The sequence below is a fragment of the Magallana gigas genome, chromosome 5 (genome assembly GCF_963853765.1).
Source record: "Magallana gigas chromosome 5, xbMagGiga1.1, whole genome shotgun sequence".
NCBI classification, from domain to species: Eukaryota; Metazoa; Mollusca; class Bivalvia; order Ostreida; family Ostreidae; genus Magallana; species Magallana gigas.
The window spans coordinates 1,899,352-1,919,938 of NC_088857.1; the positions used below are offsets into that span (position 1 = coordinate 1,899,352).

Genomic DNA, 20,587 nt, shown 5'->3' on the forward strand with positions numbered 1-20,587 from the left:
AGCTACCTTGCTCTACATACATAGTGATATTAGATATAAAAAAATCGTTGTTAAGATATTCTTAAAACTGCTGAATTTGTTTTATATTTAAGTAATATCATAGAGAAACATGGATAAACTAATATTGACTATGTGTTTTGTTTTGTGAATCCCAATTACAAAACCTACCACCGGTATCAAATGATTATGGTATGACAAAATTAAGAATAATAATTTTAAACAACTTCTTTAGTCATCACTTGCAGAAAAAAACACTATTCCCAGTAGATTATCTCTATAAGTCTTTTTTTTATAATATTCGCAACCTCTAAGAATTGTATTACATTAGACCTCATAACATTAAAGCTGAAAACCCCCCAGTTTATAGCAATTCTTTATGAATGTTAGTTTTGTCACAGCAAAATTTGTTTTCATATTGTCATTATGTATTGAAAAATAATTTAGTCTATTTGGCATCTGTAAGTTTTTAAGTAAGTGCAGCAATTGCAGTTTCAATGAAGAAAGCAAGTCACTTGTTTTATAGAGAAAAAAACAAACAAACCCTGATATCCGTTTTGAAATCGTTTTCATTTTTAAAACGCAGTAAATTTTTTCACTTATGTTTAATGGTTTCATGGTTGAACTGGTTCTAAATAACAACACGAAGGGTATATCTATAAAGTAAATCTTTACAAAGAGTTGTTACCTTAGGTGTCAGCAAGGGCTGTGGGGTGGATATCCGCTGACAGCTGCAGGGACTGTTTCTATGTATCCACGTCGGTAGGTTCAATTGTTGTATCATAAAATGTTCCTGCAGATAAATTCATACTTTTGCCTATTTACAGTTTATGAGCATTATTTTTCATCAAGAGCATTTTACTCGTAAAGAAAAATTCTATTTTGGTCTGAATAAATAGCTTTTCGCTTAAAACATAGACATTTACTGAGTAAGTCAGGTGGAAATTTAAAATCAGAAGATGTTTTGATAATACACTGTTCCAGTACATTTATTTAAGATAAGGTACATTTGTCGATAGAGTATATTGGCTCACTGTTGTAGTTCGGACATGTTATTCTTTCAAAATGCATTTTATTTGACTCAAGCAAAACAATGCAGTTGTATTGTTATAATTATTTTTCACTAAATGTTTTAAGTTTTAGCTCATTATTTTTTTTAAATTCACTAGATTATGACCCGTGCGTGCACGGGTTGACAATGTATATATATGATGTCGGACCTTTACGAAATAGATACATCGACACACCGTATTGTTGACATTTACATAATGAAGCTTTAAGCCTACAATAATGCTATTAATTTCACCACACTCTGCTTAGTTAGAATAATCTAAATGTGTCTCGGGACAGGCCTATACCACGGTTAAAATGCCTCCCATATACCCGTAATGTAGCAAAAAATTGCAGAATCGCTCTGAAACGATTTTGGAGAAAATTATTGAAGCTGCATTGAAAATAACAGTCAAATTATTCATACTAAACTATCTTGAGCCTGTAAATACCTTTCATCTGAAAATTTAATTCATATTAAGGAAGAATTCAACACTTTCTCCAGCAAAGTTTTTTTTTTCACTCGCTTCGAGTTGACATTCGAAACTATCGTGATTTTTCATATTAAATGCATTAAATGAGTTAGAGTCATATCCCGTATTTCATTTGATGAACAGAATATATGACAAATTTTCAATGAAAATTTACACGTATTTGTAATATCGTTTCTGAGTTTATCCATGCAAATGTGATACTGTGGAAACAAAAACTAAAGAGCCTCCCGTGATCATGGTGATTTAGCGTGAATGTAATGTTCATGCGCAAGATTGTAAATTCCGAAAAATCCATATGATTTCCGGATTTTTTAAAGGAATTTTCGTTGATTATTAATTAGCGAAGCTTGATTGAGAAAAAATAAAAACAAATTGGTAATCTTCAAGTGCCAATAATGTTTAAAATATATAAAACAAATGACAGTACTCTTCCGATTCTCGGTATCAAAGCCCAAAAATTCGAGTCTTTTATTTTAATATAGTAGCAAAGATATTCGCATCGTTGAGTTAAAGTACAAAATGTGTTTAAAACTATATTGAAATATGAGTAGCACGGAGATGAATATTACTCGGATTACTCATATGAGTGAAATATCTTTTAATCCATTTTTTGTAATCATACAATCAGAAATCTACATCAATTTTAATATTGATAATGTGCATTGCGCCAGCCATATTCTCTTCCTTTTCTGTTATTATAATTTTGTCAGCTCAAACTTTGTCGGACTGTGAGTTCTGATGAATGAAGAAGTAAAACATGAGAGTCCGTTACCTATTGGTTTGTCTGCTTGTGGTGAAACATGTGGTTCAACAGAATGCACAGGAGATCAGCGGGGACATTCTGGCCAATGAGTTGAATAAAGTGGCAGATTCAGTTGGATGGTCATTTCTGCAGGTTCAGTTACTGATAAAACACTAACGTAACCAACTCATTAATTATTGCCTCATGTTTTGAAATTTTGTTCCGAAAATAAAATTTAACGGTGCTAAGAAATATAACAATGAAATGGTTAGGTTCATTTCTTTCATTTAAAAACACCTTCAACCTTATTTTCTAAAGCTCGTTTTATTATGCGTATTTTAAATGAGTTTAAATTTATAATATATTTTAATAAAACATATACAATGTATTCTGGTTGCCCCAAAATATAAATCATCATTTTTTACTTTTAAATACCAGTTTGACAAGTAGGTTTCAAAATTGATCAAAGCTATTGTTTGCATTATAATAAAAAATAAACATAATCGACGATTATTGACGTCCAAAAATAATTCATTATTGTGTAGCTTCTATGTTCAACGTTGATAATGGTCAAATATATTTGTAACGTTACTATGAACTTGTTAAGCATTTTTTAATTTTTGGTTGTTTAATCGAAATATTTGATATTTAAATTGATAAAATGAAAATAATTTACGATAAATTAGAGGTGATTATGCCTTCCTCTACATATGATTGTATCTGTAAACATTTTTTCTCTGTCTATCACCAGAACGAGTACAACAAGATGCGATACCAGGAAACGAGACTTGATGGGGAAAAGCAAGTTCGAGAGGTCAGGTCAACTTTATTACAAAAACCCCCACATTTGTTTTAACATGAACCAGCGCATGAATTTTCTGTTGCAAAAAAACAATAGGACTAATTCTTTGTTATAAGCTCGAAAATACATTTTAAATACAATTATTCGAAACTATTCGATTTCTGTTTTTATATAATGTTGAATGTTGAAATGGTGTTAAAGATTGCAGGTAAAATCGGGGGGCGAATGATTAAAGTGGACAATGCGTTAAAGAAGCTGAAGGAAGCTGTAGAGGAGGACCAGCTGTCGTCTATTGAGGCTCCTCAGGACTGTTGTGTGGACAGAAATTACCAAGAAAACATCCGCTTCAGAACTCAAGTAAGAACTTTCTCTAACTCAGCATAAAACTACAAGCTGTGTTTGATTGTGATTTGCTTTATTTTTAACATTTTTATCAACCTACGCTTTCTGAAATATGGCAAACAGGATAAAGCTATGCTATTAATTCAACTTAATGATTATGATTTAATTAAGGAAGACTGATCATCATTCCAAATTTTTCAGTTATCATTTCATTGTATAAATGGCACAGGTTAATATATTTACCCTTACTTGTCCAAAGCATAAAATCTAAAATTATAAATGAGATTTATTTCTTGGTTTGCATCTAGGTATTTGTATGATAATACAGCTGCACTTATTACTTTTAAATACTTTTTTTTAAATTGAAGGTGTCCGAAGAAGAAATTTGCTACAGCAAACCATCCTATGTAATCCCAGAGAATCTGAAATTCCCATCTTCTAAAGTATTGGCAGTCATGAAATCAAATCTTGATGTAAAACACCTACAGTTCCAGTATATTGGATTGAATTCTGGTCTATACATTAATTACCCAGCTACCAAGCTGACAGACTGCGATACATACGATCCTCGATTCAGGTATGTAAAATATTGTTGTCCCAGCGTTTAGACAGTGAAATCAACTAAATAATGTTTTAATTTGCTGTAACGAATGGTATTGAAGTATTTGTTTGAATTGTAACAACAAGTTTAATTCACTATTGATTTCAGGAGGACAATTGAAATTTAACAATGAAATTAAAACAGAGCAATCTATGAGAGCTCTAGCTTTGCCCATATCGTGGTTGATAGCTATCTTTACTGAACTCAATCATTCCCTCAATTTAAAGAATGTTTTGCTGAAGAGAGTAACCTAACTTGATGCAATTTTTATTATTCATATGGTGTTTGATTTCAATTCAAGTTGACTCTTTTATTTAGTTTGATTTAAAAACATTGTGTTTAAAGTGTTTGTTTAAGTTGTTTGTACTAATTACTCGAAAGGATAGGATTATTTAATGAATCTTTATTGAACAATGATCTTTGGTCAATTTGACGGCGTCCCACGGCGGGTGTTACCAGTCAGCAGAGGATGCTTACACCTCCTAGGCACTTGATCCTACCTCTTTCTTTTTAGAGGTCTGTGTTGCTCTGCTTTGAATTTGTTTTTCGTTTTATTGATTTTTGAGATGGTTAGCAGTTTGTTATTGTCATTTTTCATTAATAACCTTCAAATGAAAATGAATAGGCTTTCTTATGTCTCTCTCTTTTCAATTGACTATCATTTAAAAATCTAATCAAAAGAAAAAATGTTACAAGTAGTGATAGCAAAATCACATTTTTTTCTCTGTCTTGTAGACTGTCATTTAAAAACATAAGATACATGTATGAAATAGTGTGTGTGGTATTATAAGCATATGTTTATTTTTTAGACCCTTCTATGTGTCCACCACCACAACTATCCCCAGGGACGTAGTTGTAGTATTAGAAACGTCATCCGCCATGAGGGGCGATAAACTGTTTGAAGCCAAGCATGCTGTGATAACAGTAATGGAAACTTTGGGGATAGAAGATAGGGTAAGTGTATTTTGTGTTAATCACTCTTTTAATACGAATCAAAGACTTTAGATAATATATCGATGTTTCATTACTAATACCGCTGGACATTTCAGTATGTTTAAGAACAATTTGTTCAACTTATATAAAGTGAATTGAAATGAAAATAAAAAGTAATAGATGAAATAAGATCATTGTTACTGTTGTAAATTGCCAGGTGTATATCATTACTGTATGCATTACTGTTTGGCAGTTTGGATTAATTGTTTTCAATGACGATGTAAAAACCTTGAAAGAATGCTACGAGAATCAACTTGTTCCAGTGACCAGTGCCACCACAAAAAGTTTCCGAGATTTTCTGACCTCCCAAGTAGGGGAGGGTGGAACAGATTTTACCGCTGCCCTCCGTAAAGCATTTATGTTTTTCAAGGCAAATATGAGTGCAGAAAAGAATAACCGAGGTTTGTGCTTTAAAAGACGTTTAAAAATATAAGTTAAGAATGGGGTGACGATTATACACTTAACAACTTAAATAAAGGAACGTAACGATACTGATAAATAAAGTATTTGCGAAAATTACACACACTGTTGTTCAAATTGGAAAAAATTAACCTACACCAATAATTCTGCTTTGAATGACATGATTTTATTTCTACAACACGTACAATGTAAACAAAATTGACGATTATGAGTGCATTTTTGAAATAAGAAATCTGATCAATTTATCATGATGTATATTGGTATGTAACTGCTTTTGACACCAATAACATTTTCTTTTGCAGACAACATCCTTTTGTTTGTTAGTGCAGGAGAACATCAAAATGAAAAAGGCAATCCTTTGGAAGTTATTCGAGAGGAAAACGAGGCTCTTCAAAACAGAGTTGTGATCAACACGTTTGGCATAGGAACAGGTAGGTGTATTACGGTGTAGCGTCTATAAAATAGTACAATAGGTTCAATCAGGTGTATTACGGTAGACTTCCTATGGGAACATGTAGGTATAGTATGGTGTACCGTCTATCATTTAGGTACTGACAAGTGTATTACGGTGCACGGTCTTTAAAATAGGTACAATCAGGTGTCTTACGGTAGATAATCTATTGGAACATTTAGGTTTATTACGGTAGACAATTTATAGGAACAAGTTGGTGTATTACGGTGTACTGTCTATAAAATTGGTACAGACAGGTGTATCATTGTAGACAATATATCGGATAGGAACATGTTAATGTATAACGGTGTACCGTCAGTAAAATAGGTACAGACAGGTGTATTATGGTAGACAATCTTTAGGAACAGACAGGTGTATCATGGTAGACAATCTATAGGAACAGACAAGTGTTTTACGGTAGACAATCTATAGGAAAAGACAGGTGTACTATGGTATACAATCTATTGAAACAGACAGTTGTATTATGGTAGACAATCTATAGGAACAGACAGGTGTATTACGGTAGACAAACTATAGGAACAGACAGGTGTATTACGGTAGACAATCTATAGGAACAGACAATCTATAGGAACAGACAGGTGTATTACGGTAGACAATCTCCAGGAACAGGTACGTGTGTTACGGTATTTAATCTATAGGAAAAGGTAGGTGTATTACGGTGTTCTGTCTATAAAATAAGTACAGACAAGTTTATCACTGTAAACAATATATCGGATAGGAACAGGTTAATGTATAACGGTGTACCGTCAATAAAAAAGGTACATACAGATGTATTATGGTAGACAATCTATAGAAACAGGTAGATGTATCAAGGTGTACCGTCGATAAAATACAATGTAGGTACAAGCAGGTGTATTACGGTAGACAATCTATAGGAACAGGTTAATGTACTACGGTGTTCTGTCTATAAAATAGTAACAGACAGGTGTATTACGGTAGAAATCTATAGAAACAGGTAGGCGTATTACGGTGTACCGTGTATAAAATAGATATCTACAGACAGGTGTATTACGGACAATTTATAGGAACAGGTAGGTGTTTTATGGTGTACCGTGTATAAAATAGATATCTACAGACAGGTGTATTACGGTAGACACAAGTATTTAGGGAAAAACTGGCAATAAACAACAAAAAATCAAGGGAACAATTGATTAAAAAGAAAAAACTGATTCAAACTGCGCTGACATAGCGCATTTTAAATGTCGTAAAGAAAAGTAGTTGTGATTGGTAAATTTTTTTGTTAATTCTTTTTCTTTTCTTTTTAAAAAGAATTAGACCTAAGTGAAAACGAAAAAATAAATTTTTATTTCGATATTTGATACATTAAGTCAATAATCATGAAAACTAGTTTTTTATGGCAATTATTTTACCACAATTAATTCAAAAGCAAAAATTAACAGTTTAAGGACGTTGTTTACTCAAGGTTGGAGTTCTCAAATTCAGATTGTTTTAAAGTTCAATGACATGAGTTAAATTTGTTTTAAACACTAAAAGTATTCATGAAATGAATTATTATTGACAAATCATTCAATATTTATACTATATTATGGAATTAGGCTCAAACAAAGTTGGACTTTTAGCAAAACAGAGGAAATTTGGACTAAAATTTTCAGATTTGTGTTTTTCACTGAAATATTTTTGATGATACTGTAATATTCAAAGTTAAGATTTTATTTGTTAGTCCATATAATTTTGCATATTTTCTGTTGGTTTTATCTCACTTTTTCGTTTAGATATTCAAATGGCACACACTACAAAAATATTGAAAAATGCTTAAAAACGATAAAAGAGATCATATCTCAAAATTTTGATCATTGACCTCATATAACTTTTATGCTTGCTGAGTAAGGTCAATATACCTACTTTAATGCTATAAATGTTTTAGTATTATCATCATCCAGTTTTTTGTAAAATTAAAACAAAAAATGGTAGGAATTTAAAAACTGATAGAGGAAACTCGGACTGGAATATTCATAAAAATTGTGAATGAAAACTTGATGCTTTGTGTCTGTTTAGTGTCACTGCCATTCATAAATGGTATTTCATTTTTAAAAGAGTTAAGCAATTTGTATTTTTTTCACAATTAAAAAAATTTCAATCATACTGTAAAATTTTGAGGGACTTTTCTTAAATTTTCGTAAAATATTCAATGGCCATTATCGCAAAAAGTAGGTCATTGACCTACTTTTTTGAAAGTGAAAAATAGCACTCCCATGATAGGTCTTTAACACACAAAAGATGGTTTTTCATTATCATCAGTGGAATTTTTTTTTCATTCTGAGTAAACGTATACCTTAAAGTAAATTAGTGTGGATGACTATTGCAGATATAAAAAATTAGAGTGTTCAACCTTTGCTTTTTAAATTTGATTATAAACATATCTTTAATATATAAATTAAATTATAAGAAAAATAATTATTAATCTTATGATTTTTTATTTAATACACAACTCTTGGCCTCATTAGCTATTTAACTTAATTTTCAAAATGTAAAACATTCGAAAACTGAATAATTCTTGCGTAATTGAATAATGTAAGAATAGCATTGTGCGCTATGATTACGTTTCTCTTTTGTGTATCATTTCATGCTTTGTAAAGGTCTTAACAGTGATGATAAAGAACTATTAAGGAATATGGCAGAGCAGACACTGAACAATAACTCATATGGATATGTAAAAGTAAGTAACATGTGTAAAAAGTTTTCTATTTTCTTTGTAATCTCAATTAGTTAGATACCTAAAAATGGGGTGTTCATTATAAAACCAAAGTCATGTTACACACTAATAATATGAATTTGTTTTCCCTTGGACTGAAATGTCACATTTTCATTGGTTTAAACATAGCACGTGATTGCCTCATATATCTCTATATTTGTTCTGTGAGAAATAATATTAGGCAATATGGCCGTCATTGGGCGACGCTTCGCTTACTCATTTCGACATAAACTGCATGCCGTAAGTTCTTAAAGTATTTGGAGTAGTTTCCCTTTGAAATTCTTTAAAATTAGAGTAGTTGCCCTTAGAAAATTGACGTCACATTGTTTTGTCTGGAGCAGAACAAAATGGCAGCGTCGAAATTTGCTCAAATCTCTGCAGAGGAAAGGGAGAAAACATTTAAAATTGAATAGCAACAAAACATTGTAAGTAAACATGGGTGAAGCAAGGATTTTTAAAGAGTATTTGAAAGGTGAGATTGAAAATTTTGAAGAGTTTAAATGGGTTAAATTGATCGAGATGTTAGGCATCTTGTACATGGCTTTACGTAGATCATCGCTATTTTTGAATAAACATGTCACTTGATAGTCCTCGGGAAAACAAAACACTTATTAGGTTAGTTACTGACTCACTACGGAAATATATTGGGTTGATCAATCTTATAGACGGCTCGGCTTCGCATCGCCATCTATGAGATTGATCAACCCAATATATTTCCGTAGTGAGTCAGTAACTAACCTAATAAGTAATAATACAATTGTATGAAAAATTGATCCCCATGTTCACATTAAACCAACAACAAAAAATTTATTGAAAAAAACTAAATTATTGCAGATTTTAAAGTGTAAGTTGAATCAGTTAATCTGTACATAATGCATACAAAATGCATCATGAAATGAAGGTGAAAAAACGTGTTGGTAGAACTGATGTTAAAAAACAATTCTGTTTGGTCATTTTAGAGCGGAAAAACAACATTCTTCCCGAACAATAAGGGCACCTCCCTTCGTGAGGCCATGGGTACCTACTACGATTATTTTAGCGTACCAATATCACTATCCCCCACCTACACACAACTTTACAAAGACTTCTTCTCCAATGGTAAGATATGATTACAAATAGAGGCTAAAAGATCAGAACATACTTGCATTCTGATATCCAGTAGTGTACACAGGGTTATTTTCGCCCCGTGTTTCTTTTCGTCATTCCACACTTCTAAACGAGTGTGCACTGTCTTAAATTCGCAAAAGGACAGTTGTGGTAATAGAGACGATTTGAGATATTTGATGAAATACAGCTGACACCAGAAAGGCCAGGGCAACAAAAAAGCGGGGCGAATTGTTCTCTGTATACATTACTTCTGATTGTTGATGTGTTGAGAAAAAATTGGTGGGTTTTAATATTTCATTGCATAGAATCAATCATCACGGGTTGTCTGCCTATTGCGTTTAACGGAGCTTTTTCTGGAGTTGTATGCGCAGACATTTTGATCAGTGAATTAGTGGCGGAAATTTTATATCTCCAACAAGAGGAATTTTCCTATGCATTTATTATGGATGGCGAGGAACGGACGCTGGTTCATCCACTTCTTCCTGATCCTCGCGACGTCGAAGCAAAGGAACAGGACATCAACAACATCTACAATTTTGAGACTTCTGGTGATGTTTCAGATGTTATCGACTCCATGAAAAAGAAAGTATACCTTGCAACATGTTCTACGAGTAGATATTTTGATTTAATTATAAGGCATTTGATTTCAAGTCACTTGCAATGTGATCCAACAATCTCGTCCATCGTTAACTTTTTTTGATTATTGGTGCATTGGTGTATATAATAGCGTTTAAATAGTAAAAAAATAGTTTTTAATATCTTATATATATAGATATATATAGATATATATATATATATATATATATATATATATATATATATATATATATATATATATATATATATGTGTGTGTGTGTGTGTGTGTGTGTGTGTGTGTGCATGTTATAAAATTGATCCCCATGTTCACATTAAATTAGAAAGGGTACATGAATTCAATAAATGTTTTATTTCAATATTTACTGATCCCAATTTTGAATACAATTCTTAATTTTTATTTTTCGAATCATTTTAATCTTTTGATATTCCATAGAAATCATGTTTGATATTGAACTTTATTATTGTTTCAAAGTAATATTTAGAATCAGTCACACAAGTAATTGTACTTCTTTAGATCATGATTTCATAGGAGATATCATTATATGAAGGACATTGCATTTATATAACTTTTATCATCTCAAAGCCCAATTCTATGTTCGAAATCACTAGTTTCTTCTACATTGCTTGTTTTATGTTGAAATATTGAAAGATTATAAGTTCTTTATTATATTATAAGGTATGTTGTTTGCTTCTGCTCTCAAAATAACCAACATAGCACTTTTAACAGGGGCTTGGAGGGTAAGAAGACATTACAAACGACAATAATAGAAGCTAGAGGAGAAAAATATTTTGAAGGCGAATCCCAACAAAGTCTAAATGCTGTTTTTTATTGGACTCCGGTAACACCCTCTTTGCTATTTCTCTCTCTGTCTCTTTCTCTCTCTGTTTTTTCCTACTCTCTCTCTCTAGAAGAAAGTTTAGATGTATAGACAAAGTACAGTTGATACTACTACTTGTATCTTGGCAGATTATAGCTCCAGGAAGCAATTTTTCTCTTTGTATTGTAACGGAACAAAACAACATAGTAAGAAATATAGAGTCGATACCTCAACCCTCCCAAGGAGACTTTCTCTACCATCGGTGGGATTTGAACCAGTGGCCGGCTCCATTCTGCAGACATTTCAATCGATATGCTACTCAAGGTTGGTTCATCGATCCAAGAAAGCTCCTTTTCACTGTTCTTATTTTATTTATCTGAATATTTGTCTTGTATTTTTTTTTACAATTCACCTCAGAAAAATCTACTGTGAAGCTTTCCCCAGACGCTTTCATTGAGGCGTATTCATACACTGGAGTCAAGGAAACAGAAGTCAGAGTCAAGCAGTATAAGGACTACTTGTCTGGAGATATCTTCACCAACCCAGGTCTAAAAGTAAGAGAATCTAAAATATACATGATATAACATGATTTATCAGACGGCGAAATGTCCCTAAATACATGTTTTATTTACTTTTAGTTCTATGTTTGATTAAACTTTATTGTTATATTTTTGATCAGGGTGTTCAGTATTTCATTTTTTGTATAAAAATTAAATTTGAATAATGTGTTGCTGTATGTAATTGGTGTGTAATTCGACCAACATCAATTTAACTCAAGACTACCAAATGATTCAGAACGACACATTGAGTCACCAGGCAATTCGTTGAATAAAAAAATCACGAGAATAAGAAAGACAAAAGAAAAATTAAAATGAAGCAATTCATTATCAGAGTATCTTTTCATATATTTTTCTTTGATACGCGGAGCCAATGGCATTTGTTTACATTATTTGCATTGCACAAACAAATAATGAAATGTAATATTTCAAAACAACTTGTGCTTTTACACTCTTTACCAATTGGTATACCTATATAATTATTAACAGAGTAGACAGCGTGTGCTTCTCTGAAAAACTAAAGCAAAAATGTGGAATACGTTTGAGTATCTCTGAACTTCGATTCCAATCATCATTAAATATTTGTGAAAAGCAGGAATACAATTTAACAGGTGTCAGCAGTAAAGTCCATACGGTTAACTTATCCTATTGAAAAGTTCTGGACGACGACGTCAAGGGAAGAGGCTCCGTATCTAGTGTGGCGTTACGTCATGACGGAAAATGGTGTGACGAGAGTGTACCCAGGAGTGCGACTGACAGATGACTACGATTACAAACTCAGACCATGGTAAGTTTTCTTGACAAAACGTCAAAAGAAGGCCGACAAATTTAACAACATTTTGTATGTTGAAGAATAGTTCTAATATTCCAGCCAATTCTTCCTTTTTTTGTAAGTATTGAGAAATATTTATTTCAAAATCTAAATGCTAATGGGAAACAATATATTCAGGGAACTCTTTATTTGGGAGGTAAATGTTTGGTGCCTTTATTATTTTTTTTTTTGGGGGGGGGGGAAGGGCGCATTTTTGAAAGAAATATTTTATGAATAATGTATAATCATTTAATTTGACCTGTGTTTTTTCATTTAAAGAGTTGTTAAGATTTATTTTGTAATATCTGAGAGCACTGGAAAATCAATTTTCCAAGTTTGATTTCTTTTGAAAAACAATCAGTTTATTTTCAATTTCATTAACTACGAGAACTAATGTACTAAAGTTCTGAGTTCTATGATGTAAATTAAAATAATTATATGTCCTATAAAATTTAACGTTATCTCACTATAAGGTATCATCGGACCGTTTCTCAGAAGACAGTTAATGTCGTGTCGGCTCCATATGAAGATTCATGGGGATCAGGAAGGGTTATCTCTCTTACAAAGACCATATTACAAGGGTAAATATAACCAGAGTGTAATCAAATAAGAAAATTAAGGAATCATAGCTATTGACAAAATAAATCTTCAAACAGTTGATGTTTTTGAAAACTATTTGTTGCAGGGGGACCAATCCAGATAGGAAACTCGAAGCTGTGATAGGAACAGACTTCTCAATATTTTACTTCAATCAGATGCTGGAAGATAGATACCCGATATGTGCCGCCAGATCAAATTACAGGTGAGACATTTACTATTAAGTTCCAATGGTATCTAAAATCTTACATTTTTTATTTTTGTTCCTTTTTTTGGAATTTAATTCAATGTGGAAAATACGGATATCATCAGCTGTGATTTTCATTATGTAACAGCATGTTGTAGTTTTTTAACACCTCTCTGTTACGTTGTAATGTCCTGTATTTAGTTGTATTCTGATCGACAACAGTGGATTCCTTGTGATGCACCCATTCTTCATAGAAACCACATCTTCAATAAACTCACAAATTCATTTAACATATAAGGTATGTACGCAGAAAATTACAGGGTGATTATTACGACAAAAATTATCATTTTCATTGGCTTTTTAAAATTAAAAATAGACGATAAAAATCCATCACCACTTACAAAATGTACCGATATTATTTTTACAGGAGGGAAGGATTTCCCGTTTGCTGATAGAGAAAGGAATAATGTACAGACAACCATGTAGAGACACGGGGAACAAAAAGGAACAGTTTACATACAGGGTAAGAAATGTCAATAAAAAGACATTAATGGACAGATGATAAAGATACATAAACCATAAATTCATAAAGATGAAAAAGATGTAAGAAAAAACACAATAACTGCTAAAATAAGACACAAAAGTAAAACAAAAGTTATATAATGTAACAGGTGAAGCTGCCAGATTCTCTCCTGAGCGGGATAGTTGATTCAAAAGAAGGGTACCAACTTCGTCCGGTGCCTGGCTCTAACTTGTTTCTTATACTCAAACAGAGACGTATGCTCGACGAGGAATCATGTTGTAACTCAGAGGTGCATTAAACCAAAGTTGTTTTTAGTGTTATGAACTATCATCTCTTCAAAATAAAATTACAATACATCTAGATTTGATGACCTGATCCGCAATTTCTCTCTCTCTCTCTCTCTCTCTCTCTCTCTCTCTCATATCTTAAACTTATGTAAATTAAAATATTATAACAAAAAAGTCATAAATACACATATACATGTATAATAACTGAGTTTGTGTTTTATATCATTGAAAATATACAATTTACGGGATGTTAACTAACTTAACAAACGTTCATTTTGATTTATTATACAGCATTCTACATCACCGAACTCAATACAATGTAGCGTTGAACAGTGTACTTGCCTTTGTTACAAAGACCTGTCCTTCAACGAATGCAAGAATGAATACGTGAGCACGTAAGAACATTGTGATAATGAACTAATCAAGTTACTAACAAATGCACATACATGAGTCTAATAATATATGAAACGATTTTTTTTCAAAATAATCAATTTTCATAGTTGGATATGATGTAAAATTTTATTATGAAAATCAAAAGATTTAGACAAATGGAGCATTATTTATAAAAACACAATAGATTGAAAGAGGTAGTTTCAGATTACGTTTTTTTTAAAACGACAACTCTTCACAACAGCCACTGTACTAACTCTTATTTTTCAAATCTTTTCACTTTTGGAATTTTAGTTATTATTTCTCGGGTTATTTCTTGTTTATAATTGGTACAATTATATCTTGAGTCTGTTTTGGAATATTATACTGTTTTAAAAAGGAGAGAGTCTGTTTTTTATATTAGATTCATGTTTGATAAAAATCAGTACAATTGAAATACATATATGAATTATCCAATTTTGTGACATCATAATCAACAGGTAAGACCCCCCCCCCCCTCAATTTTTGAAGTCAGGGAATTCTTACTCCTCCTGATTCCATCTCTATTTTCTAGAGATCCTTGTTGGTCTGCTTTGAATTTGTATATTGTTTTATGGGTTTTTGAGATGGTTTGCGGTTTGTTATTGTCTTTTTTTCAAAACGTAAACAATATAACTTATAACGATATAATAAACTTGAGTAACAATTAACAGGTTTTTGCCAAATAACGTTTAATTCATGCGGATTTGTATTGGTATCACATATTCTGAAACACTCAGTAAATCCTAATATCATTTTTGTTTTATTTTGACATTTAAGTATGCCAAACACACTTAATGTATGACCTTATCGCGTCTTTTCAGTTAAGGGTCAAACAAAACTGACCCTTATAACGAAACTTTGAATACTTGTTACATACGTATCTACATATAGATAGAAGAATGAAATGATGATGTTTGAAAAAACCCCAAATAAAGCATTAAACAATCATGACTCAATAATTTAGTGTATCTGATGCTGTAAACATCAGGGATTGTCTATGATTGCAGTCCACTGATGTATTATTAGCTATTCCTATCTATAACTGTAAAAATCAACTATTTCAATTTATACGCATTTCACAGATCAGGTACTCAGGTATCGCTTTTATTTAAGTTTATGGTACATTTTCCACATTACCCTCTTTTCAAATTTTGAAATTCTTCAAGTCCGAAATAAAAATGGTTTTGGAGTTACCCCCCTTTATCTTACAAAATTCATTAAAAAAATACAATTGAAAATTAAAAAAAATCATTTGATGTACACTGCATGAAAAAAGCGGAAAATTGAATAAACATTATGCTTTAAAGAATGTTTCAAATAAAAAAAATCATAAACGATTATGTAGAATCGATATATCTTCAAATTATACAAATACACTTTTCCATGAGATTTATGTTTGAAATGTTTGAAATTAAATAGTTGCTACTATTAATTTAAAATTCTACAGCTATCAATAGTGTTGTTTCTTATTGGTTTTCCGTTGCTTTTGTTTCAAGGAGAGGTTTTGTTCCATGTAGTCCTCAATTACCAACCCTACGGTCTGTTAGTACACCAGAAAAGGACAAAACTAAGAACCTACCTACGTGCTTTCCTACCGACTGCGCATGTCGAAAAACTGAGAGGTAAACATATGACGTTGAGATTTAGTAGTATGGAAGAGGGTCTTCTTAAATTTGATTAAGTATATACCTTAGTTTGTTCTGAGTTTATCTACTTCCTGTCATTTCTTTGTCTTATAAACAATGTTGATTTCATTAAACGTCCTTTTAATGAATGTGTTTTAGCGATTGTTTCCGTACATCAGGCTGTTCCTGGTGTACGAGTGATAAGGATGGTAATGTGGGCGACGGATTCTGTGACTTGAAGGAAATATGTCCTTCCCAGCAGTGTCTCAAGGATGGTATGAATCTAACATTTGTATATAAAAAACATACTTACATGAAATGCATACAATGGTATTTTTACAATGTCATATTTTAGAGCATAGTATATCACATTTTTGGCAGATTGCAGTGTCAAGAGTCGTGGAAGCGAATGTTACCCAACAGTCTCTGAACCGGTGAACGGGTGGTTATATATTGGTGTATCTGTTGCTGTGGTGGCGTCCGTCATCATTTTCATCGTATTTGCGGTTTTTATTTTTCGGAAAATAAGACAGAATAGCACAGACGATACATACCTTGATGCAGCTCATGACTTTGATATGACCAACAAACCCCCGCTAGATTGTGAAGATTACAACACTACCCCCAACTACTATCTAGCAGAGCTAAGCGCAACTTCAGAGGAAAGTATCAACACAAAAGCCAGCTAAAAACAACCTGGAGATTAGTCATAATCATGACTTACTCACACGTTTTATATCTAATATGTACACATATGTTGTAAATTGTCATTTAATACAGATGTGTGCAGCCGTACATGAAGATACAGAAGAACTCAAGACTAGAAAAACCGCAAAAGTATCATATATACTGTATGTTATGTCACCTGTTTTATAGATAGCGGGCTTTTCTTAAGAAATGCGTACTTGACATTGATTCCATACATCAATTTATGTATCAGTGTAGATGTTTTAAATTTAACATTATAATTGAACAAAAATATTTATCAAATCTGTAATCAGTGTATCCCTTAGAGAGCATAACATAGCAATCAGGAGAAATATCTGATTAACTATACCAAACCACAAACTGGATATAAAAATAGGAAAGACTACTCTACAATATTATGCTATTTTTTGCTAATGACATATCTTTGATATTGATTATTCAAAGATTATAATACACATTCCCCATAACATCCATATCAAATTTCAAGGGTTGTACAGGACATTTAAACTGTTTAGCAATTGAATGGCGGCGAAGGACAAATTTCATGTTTTCTATCATTAACCTACTCTAATTCAATTTATAAAAGTTTATTTTCATTTCGAAAGTTGGATTTTCCGACACCAGTACGGTTTTTCTGGGTAAATTTCCCGGTACTGTTTGTTTTGGTTGTGATTATTATTGTTAAATTGTACATTGCTCATCAAAGGCATTAGCTATTTACCCGATTATTCTTCCTAGTGACTTTGGGTGGCAGATGTAGGTGTTCAATCTGTATTTTTTAATAAAAAATATAGTAATTGACATTAAAAAAAAATAGTTAATAAGTACAAGAAAAACAAATATTTAAACTTCACGAGTACTGTACTACATAGTGTTTAAAAAGCTATATAAATCAGGCATGGATACTTACAACTTCCACAGAACTTTTAGAAAATTTGAAATAATAAATGTTTCATTAACATCAAAACTTATTACTTTTCTTACAATTTGTACAACCAAAAATATTTTAATGGTAACCAAACAACAACAACAATAATGAGAAACCGGATGAATTCAATAATTTTTCTATTGTCAAGTGTCCTTACATGTGTTGCAATGTGCCTTTACTTCTTGCATATGACGTTTTTGTCTCTCAGTATATTTGATACGCAAATGAATGTTCTCTGTATCATCATTATCTGAAACGAGGCAAGCTACTGACTATCAATGTAATTAAACAATATTATAAACAGTCTCGATTGGATTCATCATTTTGTAAGTTCTATAGTCGATACAACAACCTTGTCAGCTAATACAATCTTCCGCTAGGCCGAATGCTGACTAAACGTTGTTCGTACTTATTTTAAGGCCATTATTATTTACCAAACCTTCTACGGATTTTCCGTCTATCCGATTACGACAAATAGCACAAGGCGAGAAAGACCGATCAGCAGAGAATGGATGCTCACTCTCCCATGACACCTGCTCCTACCTCTAATTTAAGGAATCTGTGTCTACTTTGTCCCTGTTTTTGTAGTTGTCCTATAGAGTTTTGATTTAGAACACCGTCCGTCATCACCACATTTCATATTTGTCGATTTTATATTTGATGAAAATAACAGACGTCATTTTAGTGCGTTTAATATTTCACAAAAAGCCCATTACCGTAAGGGAGAGTGTGTCCTAAATTCAATGCTAAAAAACAAACTATTGCATCGAGTTTTTAAACGGAAATTCAAAATGGGAAATATGCAAATATTAGCTTATATAATTAGCTTTTCTTTAACGTTTTAATAATAAATATTTGAGATTTTAAGATGCTTTTTCTAAAAAACAAACCAAAAAACCATGATTCAAAAATTACAAGGACGTAAACGGAGCTTACATGTAGCCATTCCGTACGATGATTACAGTTTGAGGATGCCAATATGTTGGGATATAAATCCATGAGCAATGTAAAGGTCCCCATAGACACCTGGGTCACATTTTTGTATTTTTCATTGATAAAAAAGTGGTTCCTTTTCCCTTTTTTATTCTTTTTGCTATAGATAAATATAGAATAAGATATTTAGCCAATATTAATATTTCAATATTTTTGGTAGAATGTAAGGGGATTAAGAACAAGTTATGTTAAGTGATTAACAGGTTCAATCAACTTGTGTAAAGCTGCTTATGAGATGATCACATTACATAGGCTACGGTGTGCATGTACAGGCTTGCTGTACATATAAAAGAGTACAAAACCTACAGTGTCTTGTGTAGTTTATGGAGATTTTTATGATTTTTGATGAACCTATGTTCAATAAACAATAATTTCTTTATCGTTTAATGTCTTTCATAAATTCAATAAGCCAAGCATTTGTACAGGAGTTGCACAGATTTGTCTATGTTTCTGTCTTTTCAGTTCTGAAAGTGGATTTTGATATATGTTATTTATTTTGTTGTCGAAACCAATGTTTAAATAGAAAGATAAAACTTTTAATCAAATTTTTTGTCTGATATCATTATGAAGGATTATGTAATCTTTTTACCAAAAAATTATCTTGTGACAAAACAAGGGTTTTTCCCGTTTTTTTTTTTTTTTACAATTATGCATTGAAGAATGCATGTCTCCACAAAGCACCCCTAAAAACCATGGCCTTTAAATGCTTCTAGGCCAAATATTGCGCAATTCCTGTCTTTTTTTTTTTTTTTTTTTTTTTTTTTTTTTTTTTTTTAGCTTTATTGCATTGAGAGTATATATCTAGTCAAGCACTGTTGCAACCACTATTGAAATAAAACCACTATTGAAATAAATTATTTCAATAGTGGTTGGAAATGCATTTCATTAGAAAAATCACTTTGCAACCACTATTGAAATAAAACCACTATTGAAATAAATTATTTCAATAGTGGTTGGGGATGTATTTCATTTGAAGAATCACTTTGCAACCACTATTGAAATACAATCACTATTGAAATAAATTATTTCAATAGTGGTTGGGGATGTATTTTATTTGAAGAATCACTTTGCAACCACTATTGAAATACAATCACTATTGAAATAAATTATTTAAATAATGTTCCGGGATGTTTTCCATTTTATAAATCAATTTACAGACACTGTTGAAGTACAACTACCATTACAATTATTATTTCAATCGTAGGCTTAGGGTGATTTTCTTTATAAATATTTATATATATATTTTTTTACATTTCTCTTTCTACAGACATATCATGTTATATGAATATTGTTTATCATTTGCACAATAGTGAACATCTTGTAATTTGCCAGAACTTCTATTCAAACCCCTGCATGTTAAATAATTATTTATTGATAAATCACTATTGAGAAAAATTATTTCAATTACAGTGGTTGGGGATGTACTTCATTGAAATATATTATTTCAATAGTGGTTAAGAATGCGTTTTATTTCAATCACTATTGAAATAAATTATTTCAATTGTGGTTAAAGATGCGTTTCATTTCAACCTCTATTGAAATAAGTTATTTCAATAGTGGTTAAGGGTGCGTTTAATTTCAACCACTATTGAAATATATTATTTCAATAGTGGTTAAAGATGCGATTCATTTCAACCTCTATCGAAATAAGTTATTTCAATAGTGGTTAGGGAGGCGTTTCATTACAACCACTATTGAAATAATTTATTTCAAAAGTGGTTAAGGATCCGTTTCATGACAACCACTATTAAAATGAAATATTTCAAAAGTGGTAGGGATGCATGTCATTTCTATGCCTATTGTTCTTAACA

At 31.7% G+C, this 20,587-nt stretch overlaps 1 protein-coding gene across 2 annotated transcripts; it reads left to right on the forward strand.

The window, feature by feature from the left end:
* The first annotated feature begins 635 nt into the window (after window positions 1-635).
* Window positions 636-19,153, forward strand: LOC117684936 (VWFA and cache domain-containing protein 1). 2 transcript variants are annotated; one of them, XM_034459041.2, is made up of 24 exons: window positions 636-759; window positions 2,252-2,436; window positions 3,035-3,097; window positions 3,287-3,442; window positions 3,796-4,004; window positions 4,838-4,982; window positions 5,215-5,422; window positions 5,744-5,872; window positions 8,511-8,590; window positions 9,586-9,724; window positions 10,039-10,315; window positions 11,059-11,170; window positions 11,299-11,473; window positions 11,567-11,703; window positions 12,318-12,493; window positions 12,991-13,098; window positions 13,203-13,319; window positions 13,503-13,599; window positions 13,729-13,824; window positions 13,973-14,113; window positions 14,403-14,506; window positions 16,019-16,144; window positions 16,307-16,422; window positions 16,529-19,153. In XM_034459041.2, the coding sequence occupies exons 2-24, from the start codon at window positions 2,299-2,301 to the stop codon at window positions 16,834-16,836; spliced, it is 3,357 nt and encodes a 1,118-aa protein (XP_034314932.2). In that variant the 5' UTR covers window positions 636-759; window positions 2,252-2,298; the 3' UTR covers window positions 16,837-19,153. The 2 variants fall into 2 exon arrangements, with proteins under 2 accessions (XP_034314932.2, XP_065942389.1); XM_066086317.1 differs by lacking the exons at window positions 636-759; window positions 2,252-2,436; window positions 3,035-3,097; window positions 3,287-3,442; window positions 3,796-4,004 and adding an exon at window positions 4,055-4,544.
* The last annotated feature ends 1,434 nt before the right edge of the window (window positions 19,154-20,587 follow it).